The sequence below is a fragment of the Conger conger genome, chromosome 5 (assembly GCF_963514075.1).
Source record: "Conger conger chromosome 5, fConCon1.1, whole genome shotgun sequence".
Lineage (NCBI taxonomy): Eukaryota > Metazoa > Chordata > Actinopteri > Anguilliformes > Congridae > Conger > Conger conger.
In genome coordinates, this window is record NC_083764.1 from 44,472,031 (window position 1) to 44,490,102 (window position 18,072).

General features: G+C 42.8%; 1 protein-coding gene across 1 annotated transcript; it reads right to left on the bottom strand.

The window, feature by feature from the left end:
• Nucleotides 1-1,092: 1,092 nt before the first annotated feature.
• LOC133128883 (coiled-coil domain-containing protein 39-like) lies at nucleotides 1,093-16,118 on the bottom strand. Its single transcript, XM_061242691.1, has 18 exons — nucleotides 15,859-16,118; nucleotides 15,588-15,707; nucleotides 15,098-15,244; nucleotides 14,336-14,494; nucleotides 13,061-13,252; nucleotides 12,286-12,389; nucleotides 10,809-10,941; nucleotides 8,951-9,145; nucleotides 7,960-8,124; nucleotides 6,937-7,074; nucleotides 6,177-6,385; nucleotides 5,740-5,860; nucleotides 5,177-5,330; nucleotides 4,074-4,180; nucleotides 3,475-3,615; nucleotides 2,874-3,053; nucleotides 2,659-2,747; nucleotides 1,093-2,298 (listed from the first exon to the last, which is right to left on the bottom strand). The coding sequence occupies exons 1-18, from the start codon at nucleotides 15,946-15,948 to the stop codon at nucleotides 2,115-2,117; spliced, it is 2,628 nt and encodes an 875-aa protein (XP_061098675.1). The 5' UTR covers nucleotides 15,949-16,118; the 3' UTR covers nucleotides 1,093-2,114.
• Between the last annotated feature and the right edge of the window lie 1,954 nt (nucleotides 16,119-18,072).

Consider the following 18,072-nt stretch of genomic DNA (forward strand, 5'->3'; position numbering starts at 1 on the left):
CACAGACCTGAGCAGCTACGCTATTGTGTGAGCGCGCGAGTGCTGTGCGGAGCGATGTACAGCTGGTAAGAAGGGAGGGGGATATGTAGAGACGGCATGGACAAGATAACTATGTGCGGTTTATTTTCCTGAGAGATCCCTACCTGCTTCACTGATTAGTCCGTTCACACATACAGTGGGGTGCAATATTCTGAGACCACCAGTGAAAATGCTTCTATTTTGCATTCTTTTCTAATTTAATATAGAATTTTAAATTACAAATGATATTATCAGCATAACTATTTGAGTAGTTTACATTTACATTCATTTCAGAATTTCTTGGTATTGGTATGTTGCCCTGTTGCTTGAATGGCAGAGTGTGCTTGAGCTCTGTGCAAAACCTGATGATCCATGTTATCCCAGCATTATTTGACAATGTTCCTAAGAGTATCTTGTGATGTTACTGAATGCTTGGCTTTTGTCAGTCTTCAAGTGTCCCTATAAATATTCAATGGGGTTGAGGTCAGGTGATTGTGGATTGTGCAGCACTTCTGTGTCTTCTTTGGTCTTCAAGTAGTTTTTGCAAAGCTTTGAAGTAACTTTAATTTGTTTTTACATTTTCTAAATCCTGAAACTTTCTGTTTATATTTTGACTTTTGGAACCCACTGTATATAGGCCTACTACTGCACAGCCTACTAAAAAAAGTATATTTAGTAGGCTGTGCATTTGTCAGTTAAGACCATTAGCCTATAGTTAGTTGTGTACTTGTACCTGTTACTGAATTATACACTGTTACATCAAATCACTTAACACAGACCCTAAGCAAATAGGCTAAGAATAGGAAATGTATTTTACTGAAATGATAACTCGGCAAACTTTTCTGGGAATTTTCTGTATTTAATTTCCACAAATAATTCTGCAAGTCTCACTATGAAAGACGCGTTTATATTAGACTAGACATTAAAGTTTGAGGCCATTACTGATCAGATAATTGCTGATTCAATTCAATCCTTGAATTTGAGCTTGAATTGAAATAAGTGACAGGAAATAGAATTGACATTTGAATGTGAAGGAATGGAAATGAAATTGAAAGTTGTATTTAATTCCACTGCCTACCTGAATGTGAAATTTTTTTTGAAAAATGTCTCTCCGGAAATCAAGAAAAAATATAAGCCCCGGACCTGAGAAACTGACCAAATCAACAAATTTAAAAAGTTGGATTTTTTAACTGAAATAAATAAGAAATGGGGCAAATATGATGAAACCAAAAAATGTAATCACTGTGCATCTCCTTCATGTCTTGTACCTTGAAGTGTTGAACATATATCAATGAATTAAATTAATGACCTGTTGATCTAAAATTGAATTACATACACAGTAAAATGTTTATTGGTAAATCAACTTGAACAGATGGTCTCAGTTGGAGTCATTTGTACTCTGTTCGAGTTGAATTAACACAGGGCATTTTACTGCATAGGAAACTAACAAGATATAGATTCATATATAGTAGGTTGATGTAAAATTAGTTAAACCTCCAACATTATAAAAGTAGGCTGACATCATATGGAAGTACTGAAGTGCTATTTGAACATAGCAGCACCCATTGAATAAACAGGGCAATAAAAAAGGAATTGATGCACAAGGTTTGTCCTGTACATGCCATAGATTGTCCTGTGTTGTAAAGGTAATAAATTTGCCTGAATAGGTCACACTGCACCCTCTAGTGACTGAGAATAAGAGTAATTTATTAAAGCGGCTCACAGGAACGAATACAATTTGTCCAATCTCCTGTCCTTTATCTGAACTGAACAAAACAATTATTTGAAAATAATAAATGATCAGCAACTGCAACCAATTGTTTTGCTAATTCAGCCAAACAACAACCTGCAATAAGATTTATATATCCGTATATCCATCTATATGTTCATATTTAAATGATATGAAAGAATAAAGGGAACAGTACTTCTTGTAAACAGTCAAAACATTACAACACTGTCACTGCACGTTAAAGAACAAGCAACCTCAATAAAGTTATTTACCCTTACAGGCGGGGTTCTGTGTAAACAGACATGATAGTGCAAACAGATCTGTTATTTGGTTGGAGACTTGATCCATTGTCTGTGCCCGGTGAAACCTAAGGCTGTGAGCTAATGCTACTTCTGGTGCTGCTTGAGCTGTTTCTCTTGGCGCTGTGTGGGGGTGTGTTGGGCTTGTGTGGGCTGGTCACGTTGAGCTGCAGTCCCAGGTCCACCTTCTTTAGGTAGGGGAACTGCTTCGCCGAACTCCTGAGGCCGATGCTGCTGGCGGAGACTGATGTCCTGAGAGACACAAACAAACACCACAGGGGTGAACACAGGGCCAGCATGCAGACGACCACACATCGACTGAGGCCTGGATCCAGCCCAAATTTTCGTCATCCATCTTACTATTAAAAGTGGTCATTACTCCTTTCTTCACAAACACAGTTTGGACAGTTCATTTTGGCAAACGTTGAACTAGCCAGAATGTATTCATGCGTTTAAGTGTGTCCAAGTTAAGGACAGGTGTTGATTGAATCTCAGCCATTGTGCCTTGTCTGGACTCTGGTTGAACGGGAATGGTGCCTCAGTACTAAAGGGATACGACATTACTGCTTATATGGACGTTGGTCTTGATAGGACCTGGTCTTGTATGTTTACCTGAGAGATACAGAGTTGCGAATGGACACCGTCCTTGGACACTGCTGGCTGGAAGACCTACATGATGGTGCTGGTAGGGACAGGTTGGCCTAAGGGAACAAGAGTCATAATTTGGATTGGATCCCCTTGGCAGGTGAGCCACAGTCAGCCACATATAAAGGCTGCTCTGCTGGCATTTGTTCAGACTCCGTAGACTGAAATTGAGTTGACGCTACCTCCTGGAACTGCTCCTCCAGTGCTGATCTCAGGTCAGGGTTGTCCTTTATGACCTCTTGCAACATGCTGTTAATTTGCTTGCTGAAGTCCTTTAGCTCACGGACCTCGATGTCTAGCTCTTCCTCAGTCTTGCCTTCACTCTCGGCGACTGACCGAATCTCCCTTGACAGTTTGGAGCACTGGCACGTGATGCAAAACGCAATCAAAAGACCATAAAGATGAACGGCAGGCGATTTATGGTCAGATCCTTAATGGTGCACATAATTGGACGGCCACTCTATTACACCCAACAAATGATGTACCAATCCGAGTCACATGTTGTTATGATGGTTCTTAAGTAACAGAACGGTTATTGAAGTAGATACTGCAAATAAAGAGTTAATTGAAAACTGAGTATGTTGTGTCCCATTGTTTATCCATGTTAATCCATGCTTCACATTATAATCTGTATGTTGTATCTAATCATTTCATCCTGAAGTGTTTGAATTTAGTGTACTAAGTTTATTTATATACATAAACAAAACAAATATATATAATAATTATATATATAGTAAATATGTACAGTACATACAGCAGTACATACAGCATTTGGAGGCAAACCTGCTTGGAAACCCTGTCCAGCTTCAGTTTTTGGTTTCCCAGGTCTTTGTTTAAACAGTCAATCTGAATCTCCATCTTCGCTTGACTTTCACGTTGCTCTGTTTCCTCTTTCAATGAGTTCCCAAGGATGGCATTCATACCCTGAGGGTTAAATCAAAGCACACTGATTGGTCTGGTTGAGTTTACAAAGTAAACAGTAAGACGACTCAAGATGTCTGGCCCAGCTCAAGAGATTTCTCTGTAAACACGCTGTGTGGGGAAAATGACATAACATTTACTTCAATTACTCTTATCCAGAGTGACTTACAAAAGCAGAGAGCCAAGATCTAGCACTGGAGACACAGATTAATGGGATTGCAACAGGATTTAGGTAACAGTGATTTTTCTTTTGATGCCTATGACCAGCTCAAAATGGCCAGCTACCAGCAGTTTCAAAACATAGCTGTTTTTTTCAGCAGGGATACTACCATTGTCTCCTTATTAGCCTGGGGGTAAGCTGAGACAGGATATTATATGGGCACTCTAGGATGGTGGAAATAAAATATTGATACAAATGGAAGTAGGTGGGTTTGGTGGATCCATTGAAGAAGCAAGCTTACCCGAATTTCCTCTTGAAGTTCTTTGACCTGCAGTCTCATTTGAGCGGTTTTCTCCTCAGCCATCTTCTTCTCCTTCTCCAGTCTCAACTGTTGCTGCTGTTCCTTGCCTGTGGAACAAAGGCAAAAACATTCATCCTGGTCTTAATCTGGGTGGGATGGTGTGGCTTCATGGACACAATGATTTATGAAGCTACCACGCACTGTCAATCACTGGCATGAGCCAATGACTGGAATCTCCACCTCAAAATTCTCATTCATTCATTCATTCATTCATTCATTCATTCATTATCTTAACCTGCTTATCCTGAACAGGGTCGCAGGGGGGCTGGAGCCTATCCCAGCATACATTGGGCGAAAGGCAGGTCAGGTCGCCATTCCATCGCAGGGCATACACACCATTCTCTCACACACTCATACCCACAGGCAATTTAGACTCTCCAATCAGCCTAACCTGCATGTCTTTGGACTGTGGGAGGAAACCGGAGTACCCAGAGGAAACCCACGCAAACAAGGGGTGAACATGCAAACTCCGCACAGAGAGGCCCCGGCCGACCGGGATTTGAACCCAGGACCTCCTCCCTGTGAGGCGGCAGTGCTACCCACTGCACCATCTGTGCCACCACCTCAGAATTCTGACTGATTCAATTGAGTCAGCCTCTCAAATTGGGTCTCCACTTATAGTGCTAGCTCTCAATGTAGTGCTACAGTCCGTAACACAGTCCCAGAACAAAATCCACTGGTGGTCATAGCCGTCTGCAAGGTCTTCTAGCACAAGTTCAGCCAGTGAGCTATTGAGTGAATGAGGCTGGTTGTGCCCTAGTTAAGGTTAGGGTTATTTAGAAAAATGAAAATAATTTTAAAAAACTTTAGTCATAACCTTGGTCATTTTGGGATTCATGAGGCCTCAGTGTTCTTATATGTAGGCCTACTGCCTAAGTTTATCATTAATGGAATAAGGGGAAAAAAAAGAATTCCTTGCTGGCTGTTATAATGTTGTGACGTGGAGTATATTCTGGTAGATCTAGAGAGATTTTATTATTATGATTATAAATGTCAGGCATGCTGGTAGACTAGTGTCCTGAAAGGATGTTCCAGAAACGTACTCCACTTGTTGTTGAATGCCCTGCGGTACTCCACGTTCCGCATATAGATGCCATACAGGGTGTTTTCTAGAGCCTGAATTTCTTCATCTTTCTTATAGATTCTTGCATCCAGTTGATTCCCCATATGTTGGAGCTCTTCTTTTTCTTTTTCTATCTATTAAAAAATTAGTAACAAATAAATAAAAGGTGACGTGCAACATGCAATGCTTCATCCATAACAGTGGATAGTGTATATATGACCACCTTCATCACCTTTTAAAGTGTTTCTTCACTAAACCTGAACCTAGTCAAGAATTCATAGGATATTCTAGAATAATGTCTGAGATAGCATTATCACTTTCATTAACTGAACGTGAGTTGATTATCTTTCATGTGAAAGAGTGGAGGCATGTTCCTCTTGCAGAATTCCAGACACTGGTAGGCATATCTGGTCTGATATGTCTGGTGCATATAGGTCATACAGTGGCCCTAAATCCAAAGGTATAACATGAAATCTTAAATAAAATTACTGACATTGGTGTCTCTTTTTTAAATTACTTTTGCATATGGTCATAAAAGCTCACCTTGATCAGGTAATATTCAGGAGACCAGCCTTCTCTTTCAGGGGATTCCATGGACAGAACCATGACCTCATACCTTTTCCTCAACTTGTCGATTTTCAACAGTTTTTCGTTCATGTCCACGCTGAGTGGAAATCACAATGCAGGATGTGGGGAGGAAGGACAAAATGGCAGGACCAACAGCATATTTGTTGAAATATATTTTGTGAATGTGATATGTAGGCAAGTCCACATGTTTGAGCCCAGTAAGCCTTGCTCCCTCAAAATGTTGTAGTTCTAAATAAACATGTATTCAAAGAATTGGGTGGCCTGAACCCAGTCCATATTACTGAACTGAAATCACCTCACTGACAATGCAGAAATTGCACTCTCCAATCCTGTTTAGGCATTTGTGACATAGGAGGCTAGAGTACTGTTATTCAGTTACTAAGCCGATCTACCTGAGGTTTTGACGTTCCTGTTCCGCCATTTTGAGCTGCTTTTGGAGCACCACTTTGTAGACGACGATCGCTGCTTCCCTCTCCTTCATGGTCTCCTGTAGTTGCGTCTTCTCTTTCTCCAGGGACTGGACCCGGTTTGCCTTGTTCTGCAGAATGGAGCTCAGACGGTGCAACTCCAGTTGAAGGATATAAGTGTCTGTCAAGGTTTCCTGTGAGGAGTGGAGAACACTGACTTAGTCATCATTTAAATGCCCTGTGCAATCAAAATTGTCCTTTTAATAGTTATACAACACATCATATTTCCTGCTATCTTTTTCTTTGGTGAGTATATTTATTGCATAATTAACACTGCATTCACATTTTCACATTTTCCAGCAGTGGTTGAACTGTTTTGTGTTGTCAGACAGAAGTTAATTTGAAGTGAATAGCCATAGACCCACACCTCCAGCACTCATGTTCAGAAATGGCAAAGCATACTTTACATCAAAAGGAAATATTATTATTTTCCTGATAATGGATAAAAAAAAAGAATATATACTTTCAATATATGTTGCTTCATGATCACTACAAATGCAAACACAGGGACTTTAAAAAGAGCAAATAGTCGGAGAACTTTACACATTCAACAAATATTTGAACATGGATCCTGGGAAGTCTTTAGGTGGCTGCACAGTACCAAGCTCACCCAAAAACAATGAGTAATTTAATAAATGATCTTTTCCTCCCTCAGGCTCTTTAAATACCACACAGGACTTCTCACCTTCTTTGAGGCCCTGAGCTTTTTCAGTTCCTTGATACAAGTGTCATTGACCAGGTTCAGCTCCTCAATCTTCACCATTAGATCATTCCTCTCAGCCACGTCCTTCTCAGACACCTTTTTCACAATGCTGATCTCAATCTGAAATCAAATGCCATCAAAATGATTTTGACAAATCAGCTTTACATTTCAGAGGCTCGCGTTCACATGAAAAGAGTCAACATACAACACGTTACATTCAAGGCATTACACAGCTGCAAGCCATGTATGGTGGTAGATACCAATCCCAAAAATGCATGCTCAGAGCAAAGATATTTGTATTAAATAGTCCCAAATGACAATGGTTAAAATTCTTGGCATGGAAGTGTGAGTAATCAACAGTACACAGTGCCTGGAATAATTACAGTCAGAGAGCCTTGCAGCAATCAAGCTCTAGATGTTATGTGGACCAGTGGTCAAGCAGCTGGACTTATACCACAAAGTTTGTGGTATAAAGCTGGTAGGCCTGCAGCTTAACTCAAACCAGAGGACACTGCCTTTTGCCTGCCACTGGGTATAGCTGAACTGACCCCGCTCAAGGTAATGAAGTCACTTTCCATGACACACTTTCACATGATCACATCACTCAGCTTCACTACACAGGTTCAGCTTCCAGGTGTGTTTGGTTTGGGTGTACAGTATGGTTGCTTGAGTACAATCGTACACTGTATGATTGGCTATTGTGTAAAATGCCAGCAATATAAATTGCCTTGGTAACAGATGTCCACCAAGCAATGATGTCATGGAATACTGCAGTGTCTCCAACAATAAGGGGTGATGCAATTTTAAGGAGTGGTTAAATGTTTATGGCATAGCATCTGGTGCTGGTCTCTTGACTGTATACTCAAGGACATATGAGATTCACGTTTAGCTGCTTTGTGACTGTGCCCTACTGCTTTGACAACAGAGCTTAAAGCCTCTTTTCTAGTTAGTATCTGAGTGGGATTTCAAAAGAGACATTTTCTAAGGTGAGGTGGTGTTAGTCACCTGAAGTCTTTTCAGGTGGTGGCCCAGCATGTGGGCTGTTTTCTTCTCCTGCTCCAGGACCTTGACCAGCTTAAGCTCTTCTGACCGCAGGCCCTGCCTCTGCAAACTGTTCTCCTCCACCTGCACGCACACAATCTTCCTCTCTAGCAACTGGATCTGGAAGTCCTATTACAAACACACAAAGGAATACCATCATCATCATCATCATCATCATCAACATCATCCATCCATCCATCCATTATCTGAACCCGCTTATCCTGAACAGGGTCACAGGGGGGCTGGAGCCTATCCCAGCATACATTGGGCGAAAGGCAGGAATACACCCTGGACAGGTCGCCAGTCCATCGCAGGGCACACACACCATTCACTCACCACACTCATACCTACAGGCAATTTAGACTCTCCAATCAGCCTAACCTGCATGTCTTTGGACTGTGGGAGGAAACCGAAGTACCCGGAGGAAACCCACGCAGACATGGGGAGAACATGCAAACTCTGCACAGAGAGGCCCCGGCCGACGGGGATTCAAACCCAGGACCTCCTTTCTGTGGGGCAGCAGTGCTACCCACTGCACCATCCGTGCCGCCCATTAACATAATAATCATTATTATTATTATTATTTTGCTTTTAAAATATATTCTTTATTTTATTATGCAGCTCCACAGTTAATGCACTTTTGAAAATTAACACAAATTAACAAAATTATTCAGCAAAAACACAATATTAAGAGTCATTAGTATTAGCAAATAGTCCCTGAAGAATTTCACAAACAACCGAGAACTGCAACATGTAACCATAATTAGGAAGTGTTTACTTGGTTGTGAAAATTGAGGCAAAAACCGAGACACCCCTTGTTGCAACAAGGTTGCAATTTAGTCCATTCAATTAGCTTTGGGCACAGAGGCCACAGCCAAACCAGAGCAGTAACCTGGGCTCAGGCCAACTGAGATTTGAGTGCGGATGGGAGGGGGTGGGGGGATTGATCTCTTGCCTTGCTGTTGATCGTCTCCTGCTGGTTCAGGGACCTCTGTTCCGCTCTGGTGCGCTTGATGATGAGGGCGTTGAGGGCACCTCGACAGGAGGAGATGTCGGCCATCTTCATCTTCTCCTTGGCTCTCTGGGCCTGCAGCTCCTGGATCACTTGGGGCTGTGCCATACGGAGCCGGTGCACGTGGGCCTCGATTTCCTGCAGAAGCAGCGCTCACAATATCACACAACAGGAGCAGAACGATACCTTGCTCACAATATGACACAACAGGAATGGAACGATATTGTGTCCACAATATCACACAACAGGAGCAGAACGATACCTTGCTCACAATATCACACAACAGGAGCAGAACGATACCTTGCTCACAATATCACACAACAGGAGCGGAACGATATTGTGCTCACAATATCACACAACAGGAGGGGAACCATAGCTTGCTCACAGTATCACACAACAGGAGTGGTATGATACCATGCTCACAATATCACAGAACAGGAGCGGAACGATACCTTGCTCACAATATCACACAACAGGAGGGGAACCATACCTTGCTCACAGTATCACACAACAGGAGGGGAACCATACCTTGCTCACTGTATCACACAACAGGAGCGGTATGATACCGTGCTCACAATATCACACAACAGGAGGGGAACCATACCTTGCTCACAATACCACACAAGAGGAGGGGAACCATACCTTGCTCACAATATCACACAACAAGAGCGGAATGAAAACTTGCTCACAATATCACACAACAGGAGGGGAACGATAGCTTGCTCACAATATCACACAACAGGAGCAGAACGATACCTTGATCACAATATGACACAACAGGAGGTGAACGATACCATGGTCACAATATCACACAACAGGAGCAGAACGATACCTTGCTCACAATATCACACAACAGGAGCGGAACGATATTGTGCTCACAATATCACACAACAGGAGCGGAACGATACCTTGCTCACAATATCACACAACAGGAGGGGAACCATAGCTTGCTCACAGTATCACACAACAGGAGTGGTATGATACCATGCTCACAATATCACAGAACAGGAGCGGAACGATACCTTGCTCACAATATCACACAACAGGAGGGGAACCATACCTTGCTCACAGTATCACACAACAGGAGGGGAACCATACCTTGCTCACAGTATCACACAACAGGAGCAGTATGATACCGTGCTCACAATATCACACAACAGGAGGGGAACCATACCTTGCTCACAATACCACACAAGAGGAGGGGAACCATACCTTGCTCACAATATCACACAACAAGAGCGGAATGAAAACTTGCTCACAATATCACACAACAGGAGGGGAACGATAGCTTGCTCACAATATCACACAACAGGAGCAGAACGATACCTTGATCACAATATGACACAACAGGAGGTGAACGATACCATGGTCACAATATCACACAACAAGAGCGGAATGAAAACTTGCTCACAATATCACACAACAGGCGGGGAACCATAGCTTGCTCACAATATCACACAACAGGAGGGGAATGACAGCCTTACTACAAGAATCTCTTAATCTCCTTGTACCCAGAGGAGGAAAATCCAGGTTCATAAAGGTAAAGTCCTCCAAAGCATTTTGTTCCAATCACTTGGAAAATTGTTGCTAATTAGCACAGTTCTTCAGCCAGGAGGTAGAACTAATGAAATCACCCAGCTGAGTTCATGGGTGGAAGAAACACAGCAGGACTTTCTGACCCCTGGACTTTACACCTCTGCTTGTACCGTTTACTGTTGACATGCCTGATCAAACTCATTTAAAAAAGTAATCAACCCTGTTTCTGAGGCTGAAGCCAGGTCGCGTCTCCATGGAGACTCACGCTTTTTTTCTCCTCCTCCTCCTTCAGCATCAGCTCCATCTGAGTGGCCCTCTCGTCAGCGCTGAGCACCGTCTCCATCACCGCTCTGAGTTTCTCATCTAGAACCACGTTCTCCAGCTTTATGGCGTTTATCCTGAGCACAAACACACGCAGCCAGCCCGCATTATCCCAGAGGGAACCATGCTGGGCATACAGGGTTGATAAAAACAAACAACCATGACATAAAGAGACATGAGACACCACATTCAGCTCACACACTACGCCAATACAGTTACTGATGAACAAGCAGCAGCACCGCAATAAACATCACAACCTTGGTCTTTTAGTTCAAAATGAGTGTTTGTATTTGTTAAAATTATTATTTTGTGTTACTGAGTGTTTTAAAAAAAGAAAAAAGATTTTAATCTGTAAAGAATTTGAAATAACCAATAAAAACCAATTTTACTTAAGCACGTGACACTGCAGAATGAACACAGACTGGACTGAGCATTTTACCTCAGAATGACTGTATACTAGACTGAACAGTACCTCATAATGATTATGCACTGAACAGAGCAGTTATTCACAAGTACCCCAAGCTGGATTGAACAAAACCACACAATGATCACATTGACTTAATTGCTGTACAATGCATACCATGCATTTCTCAGGAGAACATGAAGTATATAATTGAACAGTTCATCCAACCAGACACATTCTCGGTTTTATTTTGAATGCATTGTTTTGCCTTAAGTACCTCACAAAGAGTTTTTCACCACCAACCGAAACACTGTTTGTTTACTGATTAAGAATTAATGTATTTCTGTTCGCAAAGGACAAATTAGCATTAGTACCATTCAGGATGGGAATGTATCTACCCACATGGGTCCTCAAAGTCTGCCGTTAAAACAACATCAAATTCAGAGCAGGGTTATTACAATTACTTGAAGTTTATTGTTTCTTTTTTCAAGAACAGGCAAAAACCAGGGAAATGCAGACACAATTATCTATATTTGCTGTGGCATTCATGTAAATGTTATTCTTTATTATGTTGTAGAACATAATCAAGTCCAACTTATTATTCTCTTTATGCACTAAATGATCTTTTTCATTGAATATGTAGCTGCTTTTTTTTATGCTTCTACTTAGCAGTTGAATTGAATGCCAGCTCCAAATACTCATGTCGCTGGTATCCCACACTTGGGATTGGCTCTGGGATTCCCTATGGCTCGTCAGGATTCAACAGAATCTTGGCAAGACAGATGGCGTCATCTCTGGCTCTCTTCCAACTACCTTGTTTTACTGACCTATCAGGTCTTCGCAACCTTCCAGATGGGGAGCTGTAAGACTTCCAGTGCACGCAATCATGTTTAAACTTGCTCGTCAGTTGTTTGACAGCACACACGGTTGCATTAAACAGGAAGGAGGCAGCTCTGACGCAGGTAACCCCAATAGAAGCCAAGCAGCTGGCACTTGTAGAACAGAGGAGTCTGCTTACTTGCTATGCTTGGTCTGGATGTCCTTTTTAACGCTGGCCAGCTGGGACCTCTTAGCCTCCACCTCTGTTGCCACCCTCTCCACAGTGACTCTCAGGCTAAGAAGCTGAATCAATAAGGATTGCAGAGTGAATCAACGATTCATTTTGACAAAACCATGAACATTTTTTCAGGCGAGAGCAGTGGGGAGCATGCTTTTGTTCCAGCTAGACATATAAGCACCTGATACACTCAATCACTGTATTTCATTACACCTCCTTCTTTCCAGGTGTAAGTACCATGGCTTAAAGCCAAGTACAGACAAAAGATTTGCAACATGACAAAACCGTTTTAGAATGTTGCAGGAAGTAGTTGCAGCAGTGTTAACTACCCGTCTCAGAACATGTGATACCAGCACTTGCCTGTTGCAGGCCACCTCATCGTAGGTTTAGAACATTGCAAAGAGTCACCAATTGCAGCTTGTTGCATCATAAACCATTGGTCTTAACATTGGTCCTATCCCCTGGTCTTGGAGAACCACAAGGTCTTGTTTGTTGGGTTTTGTTTTCACTTTAAAAATCTGTGACCAGTTTTAAAGGTGACTTCAGACCCAAGATAAAAGATGATGTGATGAACAGAAAAACAATACATCATTTCTACATCGCTGTGCACAAGTTAACACCTTTCTTTGAGGTTTGTGTATGCTAAGTCACTGAGCGCTCAGGTAAAAGACACGATTCCATTTCAGTGAAGATTGTGGGTACTGAATACAGACAGGTCTGCAGTGGGCCTGCTAACCTCGTCATGCACCCGAGCACGCTCGCCATCGTTCTTCTGGAACTCCCCCCTCAGTTTTGCGGCCAGCCGCTGCACACTCAAGCCCTTCTTCTCAATCTCGATGTTGTTGTCCAGCTGCCTCTCCAGGAACAGCTTCCTCTCCTTGGCCCTCTCTTGCCTATGCCGGACCTCCTGGTGCATCTCAGGAACCAGCTGGAAATGGTCCGCGAGTTATATTACATCACCAGTGCCTGCCTTTCAAGCAGCCTATATGTGTATATAAACACGCCACAGTTAAAAGAAATAGGCCCTCTAGCACCCCCGGTGGTTACCATTATGCATTGCTGCAGATTATGGTCTCTCTTCCTCATTTGCGTCATGGTGCTCTTCCACTGGCGAATGAGAACCTGCCGCTCTGTGTGAGCTTTACACAAATTCTCTAAAGTCTTCTCCAGCCCAATCTGTTTGCAAAAACGCACTCGATGTATAAACCTGTGGGCACTGTAGTAGTAAATGACCCATACTGACCGCAGACATGTAGGGTATAGAGATGAGAAACAGTCACTGGACCTGCACTGCTATTGTCCTGGTGTGTTCGGTTTCCAAGGTCTTGTGCTTCCGGTTGGCCTCAATGTTGCTTTTGTCAATTGTGTAAATAAGCTCCTGTTGCACCCAGTGAAAAAAGAATTAGCATAATACATCTTCCTGAAGCCCAATAGAGTTGCTAAAAATGCATGGGCAGGTAGCATAGTGGTTAAGGTACATGACTGGGAAATGCAAGGTCGGTGGTTGAGCAAGGCCCTTAACCCTGCATTGCTCCAGGGGAGGATTGTCTCCTGATTAGTCTAATCAACTGTACTGCCTGCCAAATGCCAGTAATGTAATGTACTGTGAAGACAGACACTGTTACATGGATACATATTGTTGCCATATTAGAATTATCAATAGCTAGAAGCATGTATACACATGGAGCCAAGTTCTCCTAGCACCATTAGGTGACACCTTCATCGGCTTATCACTGCTTCTCAACCCTAAGCCCATGTAACCCTATAAATAGGTTCATAATTCTTCATTAATAACCCCCGAGTCTCAACATTGACAGCACAGCACCTAAGCCGTCATAAGCCGTTTATATGAATTTCAAAGCTGTGCTTCACGAAACTGAAGCGGCAGGTTCCCTGCACAGTTCTGTTGCTGTGAGTCAGAGAAAACGCTTCTGGCGTGTACTGATAACAACAGCATCCCACTCCAGATCTACAAGGACCCTTAAAATGACAGGATGGTGTCACGACCCACTTTTATTTTGCACTTGTCCTGCTCGACGTATTTGAGGATGGCCATGGTGTCCTCGTCTTTCCGTGCGGACTCTTCCAGATAGGCATCTAGGGTGACCTTATCCCAGTTCAGCTGGCCCATGAGCTTCTCCAGCTTCTGGGCAGCCATGGAGATCTTGTTCTTTGGAGTAAAACAGAGAGAAACAGCTCCAGGCCTTCATGGGAAAGGCAAGTGTCACTCTGGCTCCCTATATTCATTTCCGAATGGCCTACTCTTTGGGGAAAATAAAGCCCTGCATAAATATTATATCCCAAATTCCTTGATTAAACTCAAATCAAATCAAATAGATCATATACATTGCAAAAAGTGCTAAAAGCAAGTGTTTTAGTCTTGTAATAAGACTGAATATTTTCTACTTGAGAGGGGAAAAAAAGATCTTAAGTAAATGTTTGCTTGAAAAGGTGAAATGTAATTATTCCATTGGTAAATCTTGAAATTAGTGAACTGTCTTACCTCATAAGACAGCTTATTTCTAACTTATTTAGCAAAATGTAAAAGAAACACGATTTTAAGTGTCAATATGAGAAAAATACATATTATTATTAGTATTTTTTGCAGTCTAGGTCTGTGAGGGACAGATGTGTCCCTCTTCCCAGGTCTGCCCAGGGCTTGCTTTTGTGGGGGTTTGGACACAGGTGCCTACTGACAAAGGAATAATGTTATGATGTGACATCATGATACATCATCATCGTCACACAAATATTGCCTATAGTCTTAACTAACCTCCTGTGCTTCCTTCTTTGCCTTCAGAGCATCCATCTCCTTGTCCAGTTTCACAATCACCTGGTTCATGTGGCCCACCTCCCGATCTGCCAGGGACTTCAAATGCACCTCAGACTCCGCCTCCTTTCCTAGGGCCGCACAAAGTGCCTGTGCGCGCGCGCGCATACACACACGCAACAATCGCGTACATGGCAGGGTTATACACAACACACCGATACCGTTTAGCCAATGTTTCCATGTCACTTGGAAAACCGGGCAGTTGCCAAAGTCAACTCTGTGACTCGTGTCTTATGGAGTCTAACGGTCAGAATATTTTTGAATTATCCCGCTGTTTTAAAAGTAAAGCGGAAGGTCACGTTATGCTTTGTATAGGTCATGTAGGCCTACGTTTTTTGCCGCTTGTTAATTCTGCAGATATCCACAATGCGTGAGTGAGACCAATGTTCATTGACCAATGTTCTATGTTTTCAAACACAGGAAAAAGGCACACCTGGGTGTGGGATAGCTCCTGTTTGACATTTTTCAGAAACGCCGATATTGCTTTGATCCCGCCTTTGTGCTGAATGATTTCGTTCTTCAGCGTTTCCCTCTCTTTTTGTTTCCCTTGAAGCTGCAAGGTTCCAAAAGGTGAGAGAAGGAAAAGCCAACTACACGTTGTTGCTATGGCAAAGGTTGCCATTTTTATTTTATGCCACATTACACAGCTCCAATATTTCATAGAAATACTCACTGAGCTCACTAAAATCCTCGGTGAGACTCACCTTCTCCTCCAACGCCTTATTCTCTGAGTTTGCTACAGGGAAGGCAAAACCTTGATCCCAGCCAATTTCAGAGAAAACGATGCTTGCCATTTTCTTTTGATGAAATTCGATGTCAATTTCACAATGAAGAGTTTGGTCGATAAACGGGGTCTTTCAAAAAACATCCATCAGTTGTACGAGTTGAACTGCCAAATGTACAGACAGTACATATGCATTTTGAAGGAATGATATCTGTTATGTCAAATTCTGGTAACAAGAGTGCTTCTATGAAACGTTTTAAGTTGTGTGACGTCAGTGTCATCAATAAGCATAACGTTCCAAACTCCAGTTTAAGTTTGCGGCCAGTTCATGCCGTGCCACAGTAGCTACACTTAAAAAAAACTCGAAGATGGCTTCCAAATCCAAACAATTTAAAAGGGACCGTTAAATATGAATGTCCATAAGGAAACAAAAACAAATAAAAATTAACGTAGAAGCTTGTGGTCAAATACCGCTGTGCGAGTTTGTCCTGGATTAGTCTACTATCCATACAACTAGGCTACACTAGTAGCTACACCCATTTTGAAAATTTCCCGCCAGAAAATCGTTCAACAGCCAACCCTATTGTAAAATCTAAATATGACCATTTTGAAATGACAAGCTACCAACTGTTATAAAACATAGCTTGAGCTGGTCAAACCATGTTGAGTATGGAGCTGGTCTGAACTGGTCACCCAACGTAGTTGTTGTCACGTAAATTAGTAGTCCATGGCCAGCTTTGAATAAAATCGTGTTATAAATACTGGAAATATTATTGTATTTGGTCCATTGCTGACAGAGCGCACTCAGATATCCGTCTACCCATCCCCACCGAAGCAAATGGGCTACTACCAGACGGGTCGCTGTGTCTCCCTTTGGCTCTGTGCTCTGGTCTCTATAGGTCTGCTGACTACTCCATATAGATTGTACACGTATAACAGTTTCACACCAAGTAGAAAAGCACTGACAAATTACTGCAATAAAGGCACAGTAACATTTTTAGGAATAGATCTCAGCCTCCGCCCAACACGATGTTCTTTGCCAATACGGGAAGGTAGGCTTATTGCTTCGTATTTAATACTTATACTACAGTCGACAGGGGAAGACGGGTACCGCTTTACACGTCCCTTAATGGCGGTCTGCCTTTCATTTGGATTGGATGGATTATCCCCCCATACAATATTGGCCAGTTTATATACGCAGCGCTATATATATATATATATATATATATATACACTAGAGGGCAGCACACATCCACGTCCTCCAATGCCAAGAACAGTGAACCAGTGGACAGGCGATTCCCCTTGCAGAAACATTGTTGACTTTCAAGAATTCTCCCATGGGAGGTGACGTCACCATAATTCCTCCCCAGTGTCCACTCAGCAGACGCACAGCCTCTGACATCACAATCAGGGACTAGGCACAGTGGGCGGAGACACCCTTGCATAAACAGCTCCTGTGTTTATTTTAATAGAAAAACATAACAACAACAAAAAACATTTGAAAATAAAAAAGAAGGAATGATCCATAAATGAAGACAGAAGCATGATCAGGTCTGTGTCTCTGAGTGACCCCTGCTGCAACATTTCAGTCTTTGTCCAAGCAAGCAAAGGTGTGTGTGTGTGTGTGTGTGTGTGTGTGTGTGTGTGCGCGTGCTGCCACTGAGCCGTAATACTGCTGAAGTAGAGGAATGGTCCAAAGCCCAAACTGCAGACACAGATGCGGGGAGACAGGCCGGACACACCAGAACGCTGGGGGCGGGCTCGAGAGCCGTGGGCTGTGTGAGTGACAGCTCGTGTGCTTTAGTGTCATGGCTTTAAAGAGTCTTTCGAGAAAGAGGGGTTAAACACACAGAGACACAGCCTGGGGGCACAGGAGCCCGGCGACCTTTCACCTTTTCAGCACTTTAGACGTTTAGCTAGCCGCCCGGGAAGGTCCGCGCTGTGACAGAAGCCAAAGAGAAACAGACGGGACGACAAGAACACGTAAAAACGGTACAGTTTTGAGGACAAAAAGAAAACATATTTTAAAGGCTGGAGTGAGTCCTCAATAATCTTTCGTTCTTTTCCATAGTCTCTAACAAATCTAAATATCTCTGTTCACCCACCCCTCTGCCACCCCCCTCCCTAACCCCCCAACCCAACCCCCCCCCGCCCCCCATTAGAATCCTCATGGCTCTCAGGTCACCCAGCCTCG